This window comes from Toxorhynchites rutilus, chromosome 1, assembly GCF_029784135.1.
Source record: "Toxorhynchites rutilus septentrionalis strain SRP chromosome 1, ASM2978413v1, whole genome shotgun sequence".
Lineage (NCBI taxonomy): Eukaryota > Metazoa > Arthropoda > Insecta > Diptera > Culicidae > Toxorhynchites > Toxorhynchites rutilus.
In genome coordinates, this window is record NC_073744.1 from 150,224,609 (window position 1) to 150,242,345 (window position 17,737).

The 17,737-nt window shown below is 35.8% G+C and overlaps 1 protein-coding gene across 2 annotated transcripts in view; it reads left to right on the forward strand.

Annotated features, from left to right (window-relative positions):
* LOC129763319 (BLOC-1-related complex subunit 5) overlaps positions 1-17,737 on the forward strand; it is a 44,140-nt gene that overhangs the window by 1,979 nt on the left and 24,424 nt on the right. For both annotated transcript variants that reach the window (XM_055762260.1, XM_055762261.1), the window contains 2 exons: positions 13,560-13,911; positions 13,986-14,203. In XM_055762260.1, the coding sequence (XP_055618235.1) occupies positions 13,605-13,911; positions 13,986-14,203 (525 nt within the window). In that variant the 5' untranslated portion in view covers positions 13,560-13,604. The remainder of the gene's footprint in view (positions 1-13,559; positions 13,912-13,985; positions 14,204-17,737) is intronic.

Sequence of the window (17,737 nt, forward strand, 5' to 3'; positions counted from 1 at the left end):
TTTTTAGTTCAAAAGTAATCAAGTAAAGAAAAAGATCAAAGTCAAAAATGGATTTGTAAAAAAGCATACTTCGAACAAATGTTGCACAGTACAAACCAATCTGAAATGTGGAGAAAAAGTTGAAATCCTTTTTAGGCGTTCCAAAGAAAAACTCCAATATGAGCAATTCCAAATGACATGAGTGTTTTTGATTCGAATGAAAGTTTGCATTCCGTTTGGGTTGGAGGAAATATGAGTTTTCCACAAAATTTGGGAATTTTTTTTTACTTAAGTGTAACTTTTGAAAAGGGCGTATCGATTTTAGTAAGAGAAATCTTTGATACAGTCAACTCTCCCTAACTCGATATTCAAAGGGACCATCGAGTTAGGGAGGTATCGAGATACAGAACATTTTTTCATATTTTTTTTATGTCATAAATATGACCATTTATGACATAAAAAAAGGTTAGTAAGTGTCCCAATTATGGTATGAATTTGAATTTTTGATTCATTCCCTCTAAGTGAAAAAACCAGCCGGGTGACGTCTTTAGAGAACCCCCATTGAACTGACAGGAGCCAACACATCGGGTATCCCACTGACATCTTCCCTTTGTTTTCATATGAATTGGGTATCCCACTGACAGTTCTGCTTGAGATCAAAACCCGGCTGGAAAAAACACCTTGCTCACATAAAAAAAATATTTTTTCAAGATTCTCTCAGGAGGTGATAGACGATCATATTTGATGAAAAAAAATCCTTCTACGCATATGTTCGAATTTCAACGATGACAGAGTTATAGAACTTTTTATTTGTTTCGGACTCTGTTGCCTCAAACTTACTCTACATTGAAAAGTACGCTACGTACTCCGATTCTGTTGCTTTCATTTGAAAGATGAGAAAATTTAGTACAGGATATAGTAGTGGAACATCTAAATTAGTGGATTAAAATAACATTTTGGAAGTGGAAAATTTAAAAGTTTTTTTTTTAAATTTGTAGTTATTAATTTTATCCCAAAAACTCATACTAAACTTGATTGTTTCTATTAATTAAATTAAAGCTTTCTAATCCCTCTACAATTTGTTCTTTGACGCCCAATTCCTATCTCTCTTAATTTCGCTGCAATTTCTATATTAACAATTCCTGATGAAAATTCAATCAAAATCTTCAAAAATCGTGATTTTTAACCCACTGTACTTATAAAAGCCACTTAAATTTCACTTTAATGTTGAAAGGTTAATTTTTTTTTCTTGAAATTATTCATATTTGAATCATGAAAAAAAACTTTTTTTCAAACTGTGTATAATCGAGTCCAACCTGCATGAGGAACTAGGTTAACAAAGAAAATATTGATTAATTATGTTATTCAAACTAAATTGTAACGATCACACAGGAACTGTTCAATCACAAAGAAATGTTCGAATAGTTTCACAGGAACATTTTCAGTAGATTTCAATATTCCGGAAATATTCTTCAGGTTTGATTTAACGTTCGAAGATGTAATTTCGACACAATCATCTGAACCTTCCTGAATATTCTTCATCTCAATAGAACTACTATCTTCAGCGTTTTCCTCAGCTTTTTCAGCACTTTCCAGTATATCGGTATCTGGCATCAGATCGCAGCAAATCACGTTTTGGTCCTTTTTGCACTAATTATTAAAAGACATTGAGCAATCGAACGGTGTTGTTCATTCGACATCATAAGCTCACGACGCATTAATTATGCCAGCGGAATATAACCATCATCATTGAAAGAAAACTCGGCTTCCTGAAGTAATTTTAAATAGTCTCAGATTTAACCTTATTGATTTTAGAGGGTGAAAGTATTTCAATTGCATCCAATACAGTAAAACCAATTTTTGTGCGGTTTTTTTTGTGCGAATTTTTTTTTGCGATTTTTTTTGTGCGGTTTCTTGTTCTTGTGTGTTTTTTTGTGCGATTTTTTTTGTGCGGTGTATGAAAAGAAGCATATTTGACGAAGTTATCGTCCATTTAGTTTTTTTCGATGGTTTATATGCATTTCAGTGCGAAAAAAGCATATTTGCATCTCAATTATCCACTTCTGAGATCATTTCCCTCCTCTCATCAAATGCTCTAAGTTTTTGTATGACATGATTTCTAACAGCAACATGTTTCGATATGCAACTAAAAGCACAAAACAGCCACGCGCAACCGAAAAGGCAAAGTGTCCCATCGCAAAGCAGGGAAAGAAAAGGAAATTGAACGGTGAATTTGAGTGATTTTCTTGGGGGAAACTTTTTTTATGCAGTCCCGCACAAAAAAAAGTTTTTTTCCAAAATGTGTACCGAACACGATTTTCTAAAGCTGCTTTTAAAGCTGCTTTTAAAGCTGCTGGAAGCCACTGGGAGTTTGGCACGTTTTTTTTATGCGACTTTTTTTGTGCGGTCCCTATCCCTCGCGCAAAAAAGTTTTGCCTGTACCGGTATATCTGAAGGGTCATAGAGTACATTAAAATACGGAAGTAAAGATTTGTGGAAAAATTGTACACTTATCGATTTGAGCTTTGGTCTGAGAGATTTTGGGTGCGCTGTATAGTTATCAACGAACATGACCACCTTTGAGAAGAAATAGATATAAGTATGATACATTACCATTACATAATTCCAGAAATAATAGCTTTCTATTTCCATTGGAAAAATTTTCGTCGAGTTGCATGATCCATTCCTCGAAACGCATTAAGGTCATCCAGACCTTGGTGTTGTTCTCGTATATCACTGATAATGACTTCTTCTTATTGAAACATCGTGGGGTTTCACTCTTTCCATTGATCAGCAACGGTAGTTCATCGCTCTCGTCATTGTTGGTTGTGCTTTAAAGCTGGGAATTCCTATTTTCTGGACAAATTCGCAAGCCTTATCCCGAATAATAGAACCTGAGAGAGGTAAATTATTTTCTCTGGCTTGATAAAACAAAAATCCATTGACCGCTCCAGCTTTTCGTTTCCGACCAACATTATATTTTTTTTTTTCTTTCTTTATTAAAGAGATTTTCAGCCAAAGGCTGGTTCATCTCTAAATACCAACATTATATATTTTTGGTCTAGATTCAATTTTCCATTCTGATTCCATTTTTTCTTTAGTTTGAACAGTGTTGATACCGCACTTTGTGTAATACTGAAATTATTTGCAACTTCCGACCCCTTTCGTCCATACTTTTCGACCTGCTCTATGATGCTCAAACGTTGCACAATGGTTAGCGGTTTAATAGTTCGCTTAAAAGGTGGTTTCGTGAATTTCCACACTTGAAAAGAAATTGCTTGATGACACGAACACTCCGTCTTCACTTTCAAGAGCAATTGAAATCAGAGGTAATAACGCACAAAAATATGTACGCGAAAATCAATCGAGTTAGGGAAGTGAAAATCCATGGAAAAATGAATGAAAACCCATCGAGTAAGGGAGGCATCGAGTTATGAAGAGAAGAATGCTTGTAAAATCGAAGGTGCAATGAAATCCATCGAGTTAGGGAAAATATCTCAAAAACTATGAGTGCTACCGAAATAGTGTCTTCGAAAGAGTTATAGAGTATTGATGTTAAAACGTGAAAAAAATATACACTGAGAAAAAAATTAGTACTCTTTTTTTATTTACAAAAAAATCTAATTTGCAATATCTAAAATACATATTTTTAAATTTTTTATTAATTTTTTTTCAAATTCAAAAAATGAGATTGTAAAACTATTTTTGACAAACTTTGTGGAGCATCGATTTTTTATGAATTTTCGGAATTTGGAATTTTTGTATATTAACAATCATTTTTAGCCACAAATTATGAATCCTGATGTGACTTAAAATAAAAATGCTCTCAATGAACCTCCTTCTAAATGCATTTCTACTTTATTGTCTTTTTCAATTTTAATTTTTTTTTTAATTTATATATGTATTTTTTATTTTTTTTTTATTTTTTATAACGTTGAAAAACATTATCGCTACGTTTTGTATTAACTCGCATGTCTTCAAACAAATGTTTTTCAACGTAACTCCTAAACATACACTTTTACCATAATGATGTATTTGGAAAAGTTGTTGAAAATTATAAGCAAATTCATAAAATTTCACGAACATGGCGGTGTAATACGACAAACATATTAAGAGAGCCTATTTACTTTAAAAAAAACAATAAATTAGAAATATTTTTTTTAAATATCTCGAGAATGGCTGCATTTAGAAGAACATTGATCAAAAAAATTTTTGTTTTAAATCATATCAGAATTCGTAATTTGTGGCTAAAAATGATTGTTAACATACAAAAATTCGGAGTTTTTAAAACTCATAAAAATTCGATGTTCCACAAAGTTTGTATAAAATAGTTTTACCATCTTGTACATCTTGTTGTATGAAAAAAAAAATTAGAAAATATGTATTTTAGATATTGCAAATTAAAGTTTTTTTTTGTAAATAAAAAAGAGTACTATACATCAATACTCTATAACTCTTCTCAAAACTAGATATAAATTGTCAAAGATTTATCTTACTAAAATCAATATGCCCTATTCAAAAGTTACACTAGAGTCAAAAAATTCCTCCCAAATGCTGTGAAAAACTTCTCCAACCCAAACGGAATACAAACTTTCGTTCGAATCAAAAATACAAGTTTTTAAAATCGGCATTTTTAGTTCGATTTCATTTGGAATTGCACATATGCCTCATTCGTGATGATAGGGAATCTGAAAATGATATGAAATATGTAACATTCTAAAACTATTTCTCAAAAATTGGAGCTCAGCAGTCAAGCGAAATCCCTAAACATAAAGACAATATTTCAGTTACGAATTCCGAACACGTCCGAAATATGCTTTTTTGTATCCCTCAATCCAAAATGAGGTGCTGTTGACTATTAATGAGTTGAATAGCAGTTTTCACTTAAAAATTAAATATTTATGGTATCCAAGGAAAGGCCAATGATCTTGTACACAGCTATCTCTCTGATAGACAGCAATACATATCATTGAATAATATCAAAGGTACAAAGGTATTCAATGTAAACGTTGGTGTACTCCAAGGCAGTAATATGGGACCTCTGTTATTTCTGTGGCGCATAAACCATATCTAGGCTGACCAAATAGTTCAGGAATAAAAACGGGACACGTAAGCCAAAAGAAATAACTTGATATTTTTCGAAAAAAATTATTGACTGAACAAAACCGAGTATAAAACAGAATAATCAAACATTTTCGGATGTACTTGCTTTGTTTTCTACAACGAAGGAATATTTAGATGATGAAGTGACGTTGTGAAGGATATTTTTATTTTTGGAAGTTTTATCTCAAGAAGAAGCTCAGATATTGTACATGGCAGAAAAAAAAAATCCTTTTAACAGGTGCGGTATATAGAGCAATTCCACGCCAAAACAGACGATTCTGTACGACTCTGACGCGACTCTGTTTTTGATGTGGGACTACGTCTAACTGAAATATATGAGGGGTAAAATGGAAACCTGAACACAGAACATGCAGAAAAAATTAATGCTGATAACTAGAACTTTTCTTAATAGATCGGAAGACGTTTGCATCAGTTGATAGGAAGTATTTCTACGCATCTATCACAATTAATAAAGTGTTATTTCTCCTGATATAAGCAATTGATTAACTGTAAAATGTCAAGCGGTATTTAAACGCCCTAGCTGTCCCGTTTTGATTGGCCCGATTTACGGTTTCCCCATCACAGCCATCAAAACCAAGGTGCCTGTGGAAATTGGCATTGCATGCAAGTTGGGGGAACTTTTACTATCACCCAAATGTGTTCCCTAACACAGCCAACAAAACCAAGGTGTCTTACATTACATGGCGTTTGTTCAAATTCTTTACGTACACAGCAAATATGTTGAGTTCAATTGAATTCGAAAATTGTTTCATTCAATCAACAATTTAAACAAAATCAGTTGTATCATAGATATTATCTACCCATTATTTTAATTGCCAATTTTGGTGCCAATGTCAATGGTCTTAATGTCAATTTTAAGCACGATCTGTTTTATGTTGAACTACCAGTTTCAGTAAGGGTGCTAAATCAGAAAACAGGTCACGATTCTATGAAGTAAAGTAACGTTACCAACTACTTTCGTTTCGAATGAATTTTAATGTTTTGGAAATATTCTAAGATTCGTTTGATGTATACATTGTGATTCTCTAAAATTAATGAAAATTGGAAGCACATTCTTTTCGAGATGTTGAGAGGTTTTATAGAGATTTTGCACGATACATAGGAAGAATGAAAGAAAAAGCAAACAGTGGTACAATTTTGTTCGATGGGAGCACCGGGTCGGCTTTTGTGCCGTCTTACGAGAGTGCTTCTATGTTCAAGCATGACACGCACATTTTGTTGTTTTATGCGTTACTAAATGTAAATTGAAATAATTATGAAATGTGCGAATATTGATTCGTCTGTGATCGAATGTGTTACTGACAGTCGCGATAGATGAATACTACATTGCCTAATCACCATAAGGAAATAAATTTCTTGCGTATTGCTCTCGCGATGACTAGAATGATTCATCAATCAATAATCGTGACCTGTTTCTACAAAACTATCCATCGGTCCTTCTGAAGTCCCTAAAACTTGATTTGAGTCAATCGAACATTTTCGTTGCATTCTAAAGTAAAATATTTAAAAAATAAATAAGTTTGATTTTTATATTTTTTTGTAAAAAAAGAGTTTTTGTGAATTCAGAGGACTATTTGGTGATTTTTTCCGATCAATCATTCAACTTCCGTGAACTCGAGAATCTAAGTGCAGTCTAAGTGCAGTGTTGCTTTTGGCAACCGGTTCTCGGTTGTGCTTTATTGGGAATTTCGTGGAGAGAGGCCTATGTACTTTCGATAGTGCTTTGCACTCCAAACGTATTTCGTGCTAAACTAAAGGGATGCAGAAGAAGAGGCTCAAACTACCTCAGACAGAAAAAGTTATTACCACATGAAAAATAAACACAGAGAATGCCGTGCATTGTTTACGGTTTAAAGGTGCCTTCAAAGGGCAGCGTATTTCAAGTCGATTGTAATAGAGGTATTTTCCTGGGGTGAGAACTGAGTTCTTCGGTGAAAACTGAAGATGAAAATTTTTTCCACAACGCTTGTCTTCGCTGGCAATAATTTTGTTGTCCTACGTTAACAATGCAATTAACAATTGATAAGTTTAATTTTTAAATGATCAATTTTAATAAGTACTGACTTTTATAAGGGTGTATCCAATATAATTGACCTTTTTTCGGAAAAAATATTATTCGAAAATGTTGGGAAATCAATCAACGATTTAGGAAAAATAACATTTTAAATACAAAGTTAAAAAATCTTACTCAAAAATAGAGTTCAATATTAAAATTCTGAAAACTGAAAACATTTCCCCATTCAATTTTTCCAAAATAATCCATTGATTTTCCAACAACTTTGCCGTACATCATATGTTAAGCAGACTTCTGGATTCCGAGTTATTACTTTAGCAAAGAAAAGGTCAATGATTCTAACAATCTGATAATGAAAACAATGATTTTGGGTCCTGCCACCATACGTGCAAACTTTAATAAAAAAGTACACCGATTTGTAACTGGCACGAATTATTTGTTACACATTTGACTTTGACGCTTCTCTAACTCAATGGCGTACCGTACATTTCGCTTTCACCGTGAAGTGTATATGGGAATAAGTCTTATATTCTGACGTGAGATGGCAAAAGTCTCAGGCTACCGTTTTGAAATGTTGCAATTTTTCTTTATAAAATGGAGCACTTGTACACCATAATTCCTGATCCGATAGCTGTATGTTTAGTGTAAAGGGAACAAGTTTGTGGGTCCAATCACATAACTCTTGATTGATTGATTGCCCTTTGACGCTTAACAATTTCATTTTCCGATTTGATAAAAGATAAAAGATAAAGAAGTGCGTTTTTTCACCTACAAATTCATTTCCACTCTCGAACAAAGATCAATTCCGTTAGCACAAACATCAAATGGACTAACAACGCTTATCAAGATGTAATTGTAGAACATATGGGCGTTTTCCGAATTTTCCCGTTTTCCTTCAGAGTTTCCCGAAAATTTTCAGTTGCCATATTTGATTGAAATATGGCCCCCCAGAAACATTTCTTCTGCTCTATAATTCATGGTTCCATTTGCTCCATTAATTCCCCGGCTCCAAGAACCTCTACATATAAATATTCACGCCGACCGGTTCAGTAACTTCCAAGCCCAAATGGATCAGACAGAAAGACAGACAGGCAGACAAAAAGACAAACAGAAATTTATTTTTAAATACAGTAGAACCCCGATTATCCGCGGAATAGTCTGGCTAGCTCAATGGGATTACGAAAACCGCGGATAACGCAATAAATGACTAAAAATGAGTTGCAAACACAAATAAAAAAAAAGATATTTCAGCATGAATACTACGTTTCATCCATACATGAATCATTAGACTATCCTTTTGTATGGTCGGGTACACCAGTCGTCAAATAATGTGAAAGTCATGATCAAAACAAAAAAACACCACTACCACTCATTGACAAATTTAGGGAAGGATCATAGAATTACTAAGGAACTCGTTTTCGCGAATTAACCGCGCCGCGGATCATCCGTTCGCGGATAATCGGGTTCTACTGTACCATTCATTGTCGCATTAAAGGCGATTTTGACCTGGAACGAGACTAGAATAAAGTGACTAGATAGTCAAAGGTCTAACGCGGGACACAAAAAACAAAACGTTATGTATATACATTATGTGAACATAAACCAAAGTTTAGCGAGTCTAAACTGATCTGTATTATTTATTTCTAAGTATCGGCACCCAGTTGTGATTTTTCGGTGGTTTAGATTTTGTTTACGCTTGAAAACCACACGCTCAATCAGAGCATTTACGCCTGGCAAGCAAGCTTCAAATTTTTTTCAAATTCTTTCGGCTTATTTAAAACGTTAAGCCCTGACCGAGCTAGGGGACCAAAGATGAACTTCTCGTCTGACTCACGTTAGTCCCTGCGGATGAATAGGGGACTTTTATAAAAATAATTTTCCAATTTTGTTGCTGTCGCTTCCAGTTGACACTCTCTAAACAAAACGCCCACTGTCGGTGTGTTGAAACCATCTCAACGTATTAATCTTTGGATTCATTAGAAGCGCTCTTGAACACTCTGCCAAATAAAAGTTTTTGAGGTCATCCATTTAAGAAAATCAACATTATCAAATTGTGATATTGAAATATATTGATATCGCGGGATATTTTCGTTTCTTTTGCCAAATGCGGGACCTTTCGCGGAACGCAATCTTACTTGGGACATTTTGTTGAAATGTGGGACTGTCCCGCGTAACGCGGACGTCTGGTCAGTTTAGACTAGACAATAGAGGGGCGATTCCGGATCAGTTTTCGGACCAGCTGTTGATTGGTCAATTCTAAAGAGTTGCCAATAATATTTGAACATCACTTCTACTTCTACGTAATATGTTTACGGTACATACTCTCGAATTAGCTTTTTTTTGCGAGAAAAAACAGAATAATGTAACTTGTTGCAAAATATGCAGCAATGTTATATGATACGAAGAACATATGTTACCGGCTTGGAAAAATAATCTTCAGAAACCTTACATTATTTGGAAACCTGCCATCTCTATTTCACTGCGAAAAGCCGAGGTCATGAAAATGAATTATTTGTTTTCGTTCGACTCAACACATTCATCTCATTCAAATCAGAAGGAATACTTTCTCGTTTGAGAATGAACTCTCTCGGATTTCAATTAAAGAAGTTTACCGATTTCAACCGATCTTGCAATGTTTTTTTTTTATGACGAATGGTATTTTTTGTCATTTCCATCGATTTCCTTCGATTGTGTTTGACAAAATTGATTGACATCCGCGAGGATGTTCCCGGGAAAAATAAATTTGTGTTTGCAGTTAAGGTGCGATGAATTATTTTGTTTTCATTTTGTATCATTCACGTGAATTTGTTTAGCTACGAGTTTCGCCAACAACCGGACCATAAGCGATATGGTTCAAAGAAGTTTCAGATGATCCGAACCGTAACAGAGTCTTCATAAATCAATTAAAAGTATTCCAAGAAGAGAAGTGTTGAAATCAAACACTTTCTTGGCATCATCAATAAACAACCAGCCATAGTGCACTGCAAAACATGCCCAATGTAAGTGCTTCGAAAGCCGAAATGATCGATTGTTCAACCGTTTCGTCAAAACGTGTATTTTGCCATACTTCACATCAGTGATTGCATTATACAATTCCGTTATCAAAGAGAAAAAAAAGATGGTGTGGTGGTTTGCATAGCATGCAAATATTTATGCAGTGGTTGCGTGTACAGTTTTTACACGTGCAGCTTCGATACGCCAATTTGATCTATGAGCTTTATGGAAGTTTGTTTTTTGTCAGTAGCTGAAGATTATCCAACTGTAAGTGAGTTTTTTTTATTTTGCGGAAAAGAATGCACAATGAAAATTGAATCAGTTCCTGTGGTTTTCATAGAAAATTTTGTTCACCCTATTTTTGACGACATGAAAATCAGCGTCCTATCATATGTTACAACTTTGTCGAAGACAGTTTTTGTCTAGAGAATGAAGATATTCCATAGAGTTGATTTTAGCGCTTTCTATCTAAGTTGCGTTAGGGTCATCATGAAAAAACGGTTTTTTTTCTAACTTTTATATTTCAACCTGTACATAAAATTATCTTGGGACGAATTTTGAAGCTCATCATGACCAACATTTAGCGATGCAAAACTTGTAAATATTTTAATACTACTCAAAGTTATTGATGTCCTTCAAACATTCTCTTTTTCTACTCGAATCCTTCCGTGTTTTTTTTTCAAAGAATCGTTAGAAAAGTTGCTGAGGACCTAACCATATCGATTGGCTCGTGGCATTCAATTTTTAACAATGATTTGGGCATGAGACAGGTCGCTGCGAAATTCGAACCAGAATTACTTAATTTCGACTTAAAACAGCATCACAATAACATTGCTAAGGAGCTGTTGGACTCTGTCCATGATCACCCAAATTCGCTCCAGAGGCTCATAACTGGTGGCAAAACATGATTTTATGGATATGACGTGGAAACCAAAGCTTAATCATTCCAATAGAAGCTGCTGAATTTTACTAGGCAAAAGGCTTTTTGGGCCTAGAAGACTGCTGCAACATTTTCATTTACATTTGGAAGACGGGCCTTTTTATAGAGACATATAACAACAATTTGAAAAAAAACACAGATCAAGAGTGGTAATTATCATGAATTTTATTCGAAGCGCTACTCGAGCTTTATAGATCTTTTGCCCTAGAAGTTGTCCAAAATCTATTTCACGTTCGTTTCATCGTCCTTTAGTAAGCATTCTTCTTTGGAACATTGCACAATGATCCAGGAAGTGAATTTAAGTGGAAATTAGCATTAAGAGCTCGACAGTTATTCGCTAACCAAAAACTGTCTTCGACAAAGTTATTTTATATGACAAGGCGCTCATTTTGATGTTGTCAAAATAGGGTTACCAAAATTTTAGATGAAATAAAAAATCTAATTTTCTTATCTTTATACATAGAGGTAACTATGGTTCGACAATGTTTAGCCCCAGTTATTCTAGGCAAATCTGTAGAACAAAGACTTTTTTTTCTATCTTTTGAAATAACCGATATAGCGCTTTTTTCTAAGTTGCGTTAGGGTCACCCTGAAAAAAGCTTTTTTTTTTGCTCTCATTTATATATTAGACTGTCAAAAAAGTCCTGCGGTATATTTTTTTTTTAATTTCGCCATGGACAAAAACAGGTGGTAGTCACTTGGTGCAAGGTCCGGACTATACGGCGGATGCAAAAGAACCTCCCATCCGAGCTCCCGGAGCTTCTGGCGCGTCACCAAAGAAGTGTGTGGCCTGGCGTTGTCCTGATGGAAGACAATGCGGCCTCTGTTTATCAAAGATGGCCTCTTCTTCATGAGTGCTACCTTCAAGCGGTCCAGTTGTTGGCAGTACAGGTCCGAATTGAGCGTTTGGCCATAGGGAAGCAGCTCATAATAGATTATTCCTTGACAATCCCACCAAACACACAGCAGAACCTTCCTGGCCGTTAATGAGGGCTTGGCCATTGTCTGAGCCGCTTCAGCGGGCTTCGACCACGACCGTTTGCGCTTCACGTTGTCGTAAGTGACCCACTTTTCATCGCCAGTCACCATCCGCTTCAGAAACAGGTCGATTTTGTTGCGATTCAGCAGCGATTCACATGCGTCGATACGGTCAAAGATGTTTTTTTGAGTCAACGTGTGTGGCACCCATACATCGAGCTTCTTTGTGAATTCAAGCTTCTTCAAATGGTTAATAATATTAATTATTTGTGGAACAAACAGGAAATGCATCGACAAATGGTTAAGTGAGTGTCAGAACTACATGTGTTAGGTATTCAAACAATATGAAGTAAAAATTTTCATTCAAACTTTTATATTTTTACACTGCACTTGGCCCATCTGATCTGATAGAGAATAATTTACCTCCCAAGCACTAATATCGCCACCAGACGTCGACACTGTACATTTGTCGTCGCCAATATAAACAAATCAGACTATATAACGCACACCAACAAACCACCGCTAGAGACGAATGAATTCTCATAGTTTAAAGTCTCTTTAACTCAATACCATTACCATTACCACCGCATTCGTGAAACTGAAAACGTTTTTTTATTACAAAGTCAGTTTGGCACTGATTCAGTTTTAAAAACGAATTCGCTATAAGATATTTACAAGTTCTGCATCGCTAAATGTTGGTCATGATAAGCTCTAAAATTCGTCCCAAGATACTTTTTGTGTATAGGTTGAAATATAAAAGTTAGAGCAAAAAACCCGTTTTTTTCATGGTGACCCTAACGCAACTTAGATAAAAGGCGCTAAAATCAGCTTTATGGAAGATCTTCTTTCTCTAGACGAAAACTGTCTTCGACAAAGTTGTTACATATGATAGGACGCTCATTTTCATATCGTCAAAAATAGGGTGAACAAAATTTCCGATGAAATAATAAATCTATCTTCCTTATCTTTATAGATAGAGGTAAATATAGTTTGACAATGTTGTAGCCTCAGTTATTTTAAGCAAATTTGCTTAAAATAACTGGAGCTAAAACATTGTCGAACCCTATTTACCTCTATGTATAAAGACAAAAAAGTTAGATTTTTTATTTCATCGAAATTTTTTGAACCCTATTTTTGACAACATCAAATGAGCGCTTTGTCATATGTAACAACTTCGTCGAAGACAGTTTTTGTCTAGAGAATAACTGTCGAGCTCTAGATGCTAATTTCTACTTAAATGCACTTCCTGGAACATTGTGCATTGGCGTACAATTTCCGACTGCGTGTTTTGGTCACTATATTCCGCTTCTGCATCCGACTTGGTTTGTTGTTCAGTTCCAAGAGGAAAACAATCATTAATACCTCATTAGCTCTTATATGAATAGTTTATTTGGAGCAGTAGTGGTTAACCAATTAAAGTGGTTAAACTACGATTGAATGTTAGATGTTTCACATGATCATTCTCGAATATATACTTCTATTCCTCTCGTCCGTTCGTTCATTGTTTTATATCACGTTACTCTATTGCAGTAAAACGACCATTCGAACACTTGGTTCCTGAACAGCATTGTCACCATGGGTTCCGAACAGTCTCAACTGCAACAGCCGGAAGGCACTGCAATTCGTAGCGGTAGCCTCCGGGCCCAGTCTAGCAATGCAACCCCCACTCCAACCCGTTCGGCAGCGGGCCCCAAACTACTCCGCGGAAATACAATAGCAGCAACGGAAGTATCGGCGCTCAACTTGGACGATAGTATTGCCACTTCGTCAGGCACTCCGTCGTCGGCCTATATCTGTGATTCGCGACCGGTGTCACCACCGATGAGTGTATGCTCGGACTCCGATTTACCCTACATATCATACACGGACAAACCGATCGGAGGTAAGCGAAGGGCAGCTTGCACTCTTCCCAACTGACAATTATTAGATCATGCTTTATTTTCGATTCCGCATCAGACTCGCCAAAATTGAGAAACAAGCAGCAAACAAAGAGCGGCAAAGTTCGCCCCAACAGTGTCATCGTGGGCAGAACACAGGAAACGCAGGCCCGCAATGGTGGCGCTGGTCTCGTGAAACCACGGCCTTCGTCGGCCGCACATAGCATTGTGGTGGTTAAGCCGGCCACCGTTAGGGAAACTGGCATCGAGAAAGATGACGACATCGTGCGACTGCAGGTAAGTGATTTCGTCCATGGAACTGTGTGCGGGAGTACAGAAGAAAAAAAAACAAAACAATACAATGAATAATTTACCACTCTCGGTCGGTTGGCTTCTTATGGTATGATCGGGGATGTGATCTGCGCGGCGGTGTTTTAATAAATTATTTACGATGCGTGTTTTTGTTCTGTATGGGCATCGACTAGCGCTATATTGGATACTGTTGTGTAATACGTATGTATGCACATGTGGCGCAATCTGAATGGTGATTTATTGAAAGACAAATGGAGTTATACCTTTTAATGAAAGATGATAACATTATTGATAACATTAACTGTATTGGTAAAAATAATTTAAACAAAATCAGTTCGATGATGACATTTTCTTTGAACAAGATGGTCTTCATTATTCATTTCATAATTTCATCGGCGGATCGAGAGAATTCCCTTTATTCCGCGCGGCGGATGACGTGAGATAGTTCAAGTCACAGTATTCCCGAAGGCGAAAGGCGTGACTATTGTTTGTTACTAGGTGAGATTTGAAGTCGTATCCTCATATGTTATCGACTCGGGTTTGAAACAGGACCTAAAAAGTAACTTCTACAATAAAGCGAGAAACTTTGGTATCTCACCTCTTTTGCCGCGCGGAATAAGGGAATATATAAGCTATACATCATTTGCAACTGACCGCTAGTAGCAACGGTCGTGTGGATAGTAGTAGTGTTGAATAAAAAACTGTTTCAAAAGTTTCAGTTTATTCGCCTCTTGTCTTCAAAAAGACCAATTTGAGGAAAACTAAAAGTCTACCTCAACGCTTTAAGGTGAAAATGGAAGGAAGCCAAGTATTATTATTTACTTGATTACTATTATTAATTTGTTTATTCACAATGAAACCGTTCCTCTTTTATTTTAGATATGTCTTTATAATGACAGTAGAGATGTCTCTTCCAAATTTCGGATCAATCGGTCAACAGGAAGGGGATCAAATTTCTATTAATGTGAGACAACCCTACAGACAAACATACAAACAAATAGGTCAAGCTAAAAAACCGTTCAATAAGTGTCCTTTTCTGGAATCTTATATGTGATTTAGTTTCGTGTACCAGTCCCATAGCATGCCATCTACGTATTACATCTGCAACTGTGACTAACCAAGAAATAGTTCCACTTCGAGGCAAATAATATTGCAAATGACGAATTTACGTTGGATTTACAATCAGATGGCGTAGCGAGTAAAATGATGATGTTTTGTTTTTTTTTGTTTGAAATTCGTTCAAATTTGTTATAAAAATCAGAATTTTTACTCAAATTTCCTGGATTCAAGTATTCTCTCCACGCTGAAATGGTTAGAAAATCATCACTTTACAAGGTAGCATGTATATTATGAAGAATGGCTTGGTATAAGTGTTGTAACATTAATTTTGTTTCAACTAGGTAAACGATGAGTAGCATGTGTTGCGCTAAAAATACTGCAAAATCCTTCTCGTATCGGCTCCTAATTAATCAATGATATCAGCAAACTGATCATGATATCGATTTCATCGCCAGTATCCATAGTATCAATAACCTGTATGCATTTTCAAACTTGTCAATGAAAATGGTCATCTCGAATTTCAAAAAGTTATCCCATAAAAAATGTTCACCATCTCGAAAAACACTCTATGCAAAATACCAGATAAATCGGACTTAAGAGTTTTGAAGAAAAACGATGGCAAATGTCTTAAAATTGCATAAAACGTCGAGATCTACTGTCATCTCGAATTTTTTTGACGTAGAACTACGTCTTTCAGGGAGGGTGCCAAATCAGAAAACAGGTCACGTTTTTATGAAATAAAGTTAACGTTAATAACTTTTTTCACTGTGAACGAATTCTCATGATTTGCATACCAATCGAATCGGAAACTCTCTAAGATTTGTTTGATATGCTATACATTACAATTCGCTGATCTCTAAACGGTTGAAATTCATGAAAACTGGAAGAACTTCCTTTTTTCCCATACTTTTGTTCTGCCGATTCGTGTGCTAACCCTGCCCGTATTTGGAATGCTTAAAACTCGAGCATTACTTAATAGATCGGAAAGATGTTTTCATCAGTTGACAAGAAAAATTTCTCCGCGTCTATCACAATTATAAAATGTTATTTTTTATGAGATGAACAATTGAATAACTGTAAAATGTCAAGCGTCATCAAAACGCCCTAACTGCCAAGTTTTGATTGGCTCGATTTACGGTTTCACCAACACAGACTTCAAAATCGATGTACCTGGGGGAATCCGCTTTACAAATATAAATGTAAGTAGGGGGTATTTTTGTTCCCATCGAGCTGTGTTTCCCTAACACGGACTTCAAAGTCAATGTGCCTGGGGGAATCCGCTTTGTCAAAACATGCAAGTCGGGGGTATTTTTTTTTCAAATTGAGCTGAGTTTCCCTAACACGGACTTCAAAATTATTGTGCTTGGAGGAATCTGATTTGCAAATACATGCAAGTCGGGGGTATTTTTGGTGTTGAGTACTTTTGTACTCGCTTGTCGTTGTGCAGACCAGAATGTTTCCTTAAAACGTACTTTTAAACTGAGAAGCTTGGGAAAATCGTCATTTCAGATACTAGAGGTGAATGAACTTTCGCGGTTCGAAAACTACGTAAACATGAGATGTGCAATAATCGTTTGACAATTCTTCCGTTCACATATTTTGGTAGTCCTAGGCATCATATCAAACGTAAAAGGACGTTCATCAAATTTATTTGTAACGAAGAACATAATATATTCCAAAAATTTCGATGCATTCTAAAATAATATTCGAAGTGGTAAACAAGTGGATTACATAATATAATTGCGTAGTTCTACGTCCAAAATATGCGGTCGTGTTCTAGATACAACCCCTTACAATTTTTATTTTTGTCAAAAATATTTTTTTTTTGAAACCCCCAATTGCCTTATTTCCACCCTTGAGTGATTTTTCGATTTTCAAAAACAAACTTTGATCGCTTTACGCCACTCTCCCTTTAGCCCGATAGAAATGAAATTTTGCATACCATGTTTTTTCGAGGTGGTGAACATTTTGTATGGGATAACTTTTTGAAATCAAAGGTTCACGTGAATCACATATGCTACTGAACCAAATATACAACTTACAACCTATGTTCAGGAGGCGAACAGGTATTGTTAGACTGTCTTCGAAATATTCTCACGACTAGTTCTTCAACACATATGCATGGAAACATCTCGATCTTCAGCGCGAACAGCAGTTGCTCGGTACGTTAGTGTGAGAGCTTCAGAGAAACTGAATTGTTTTACGGCTCGTTCATTCAATATTAAATAAATGGTAAAAGCAGTGTATCTGGGGAATATTACTGATGGCGTAAGACTTCAAGCCTGGGTGTTTCTAAGTAGTTTTGAACGGTGTCGCTATGCTGTAGAATCACTTGTTCATGCCTCTGTTTGTATTACTTAGGCCTTGTTCTCACTGCAGCGTGGCGTCAGCGGGCTTGGGCGGGAGGTTTTTTTTTTTTTCTCTATTATAGTGATTTTTAGCACATTTCGGCTGGTTCGT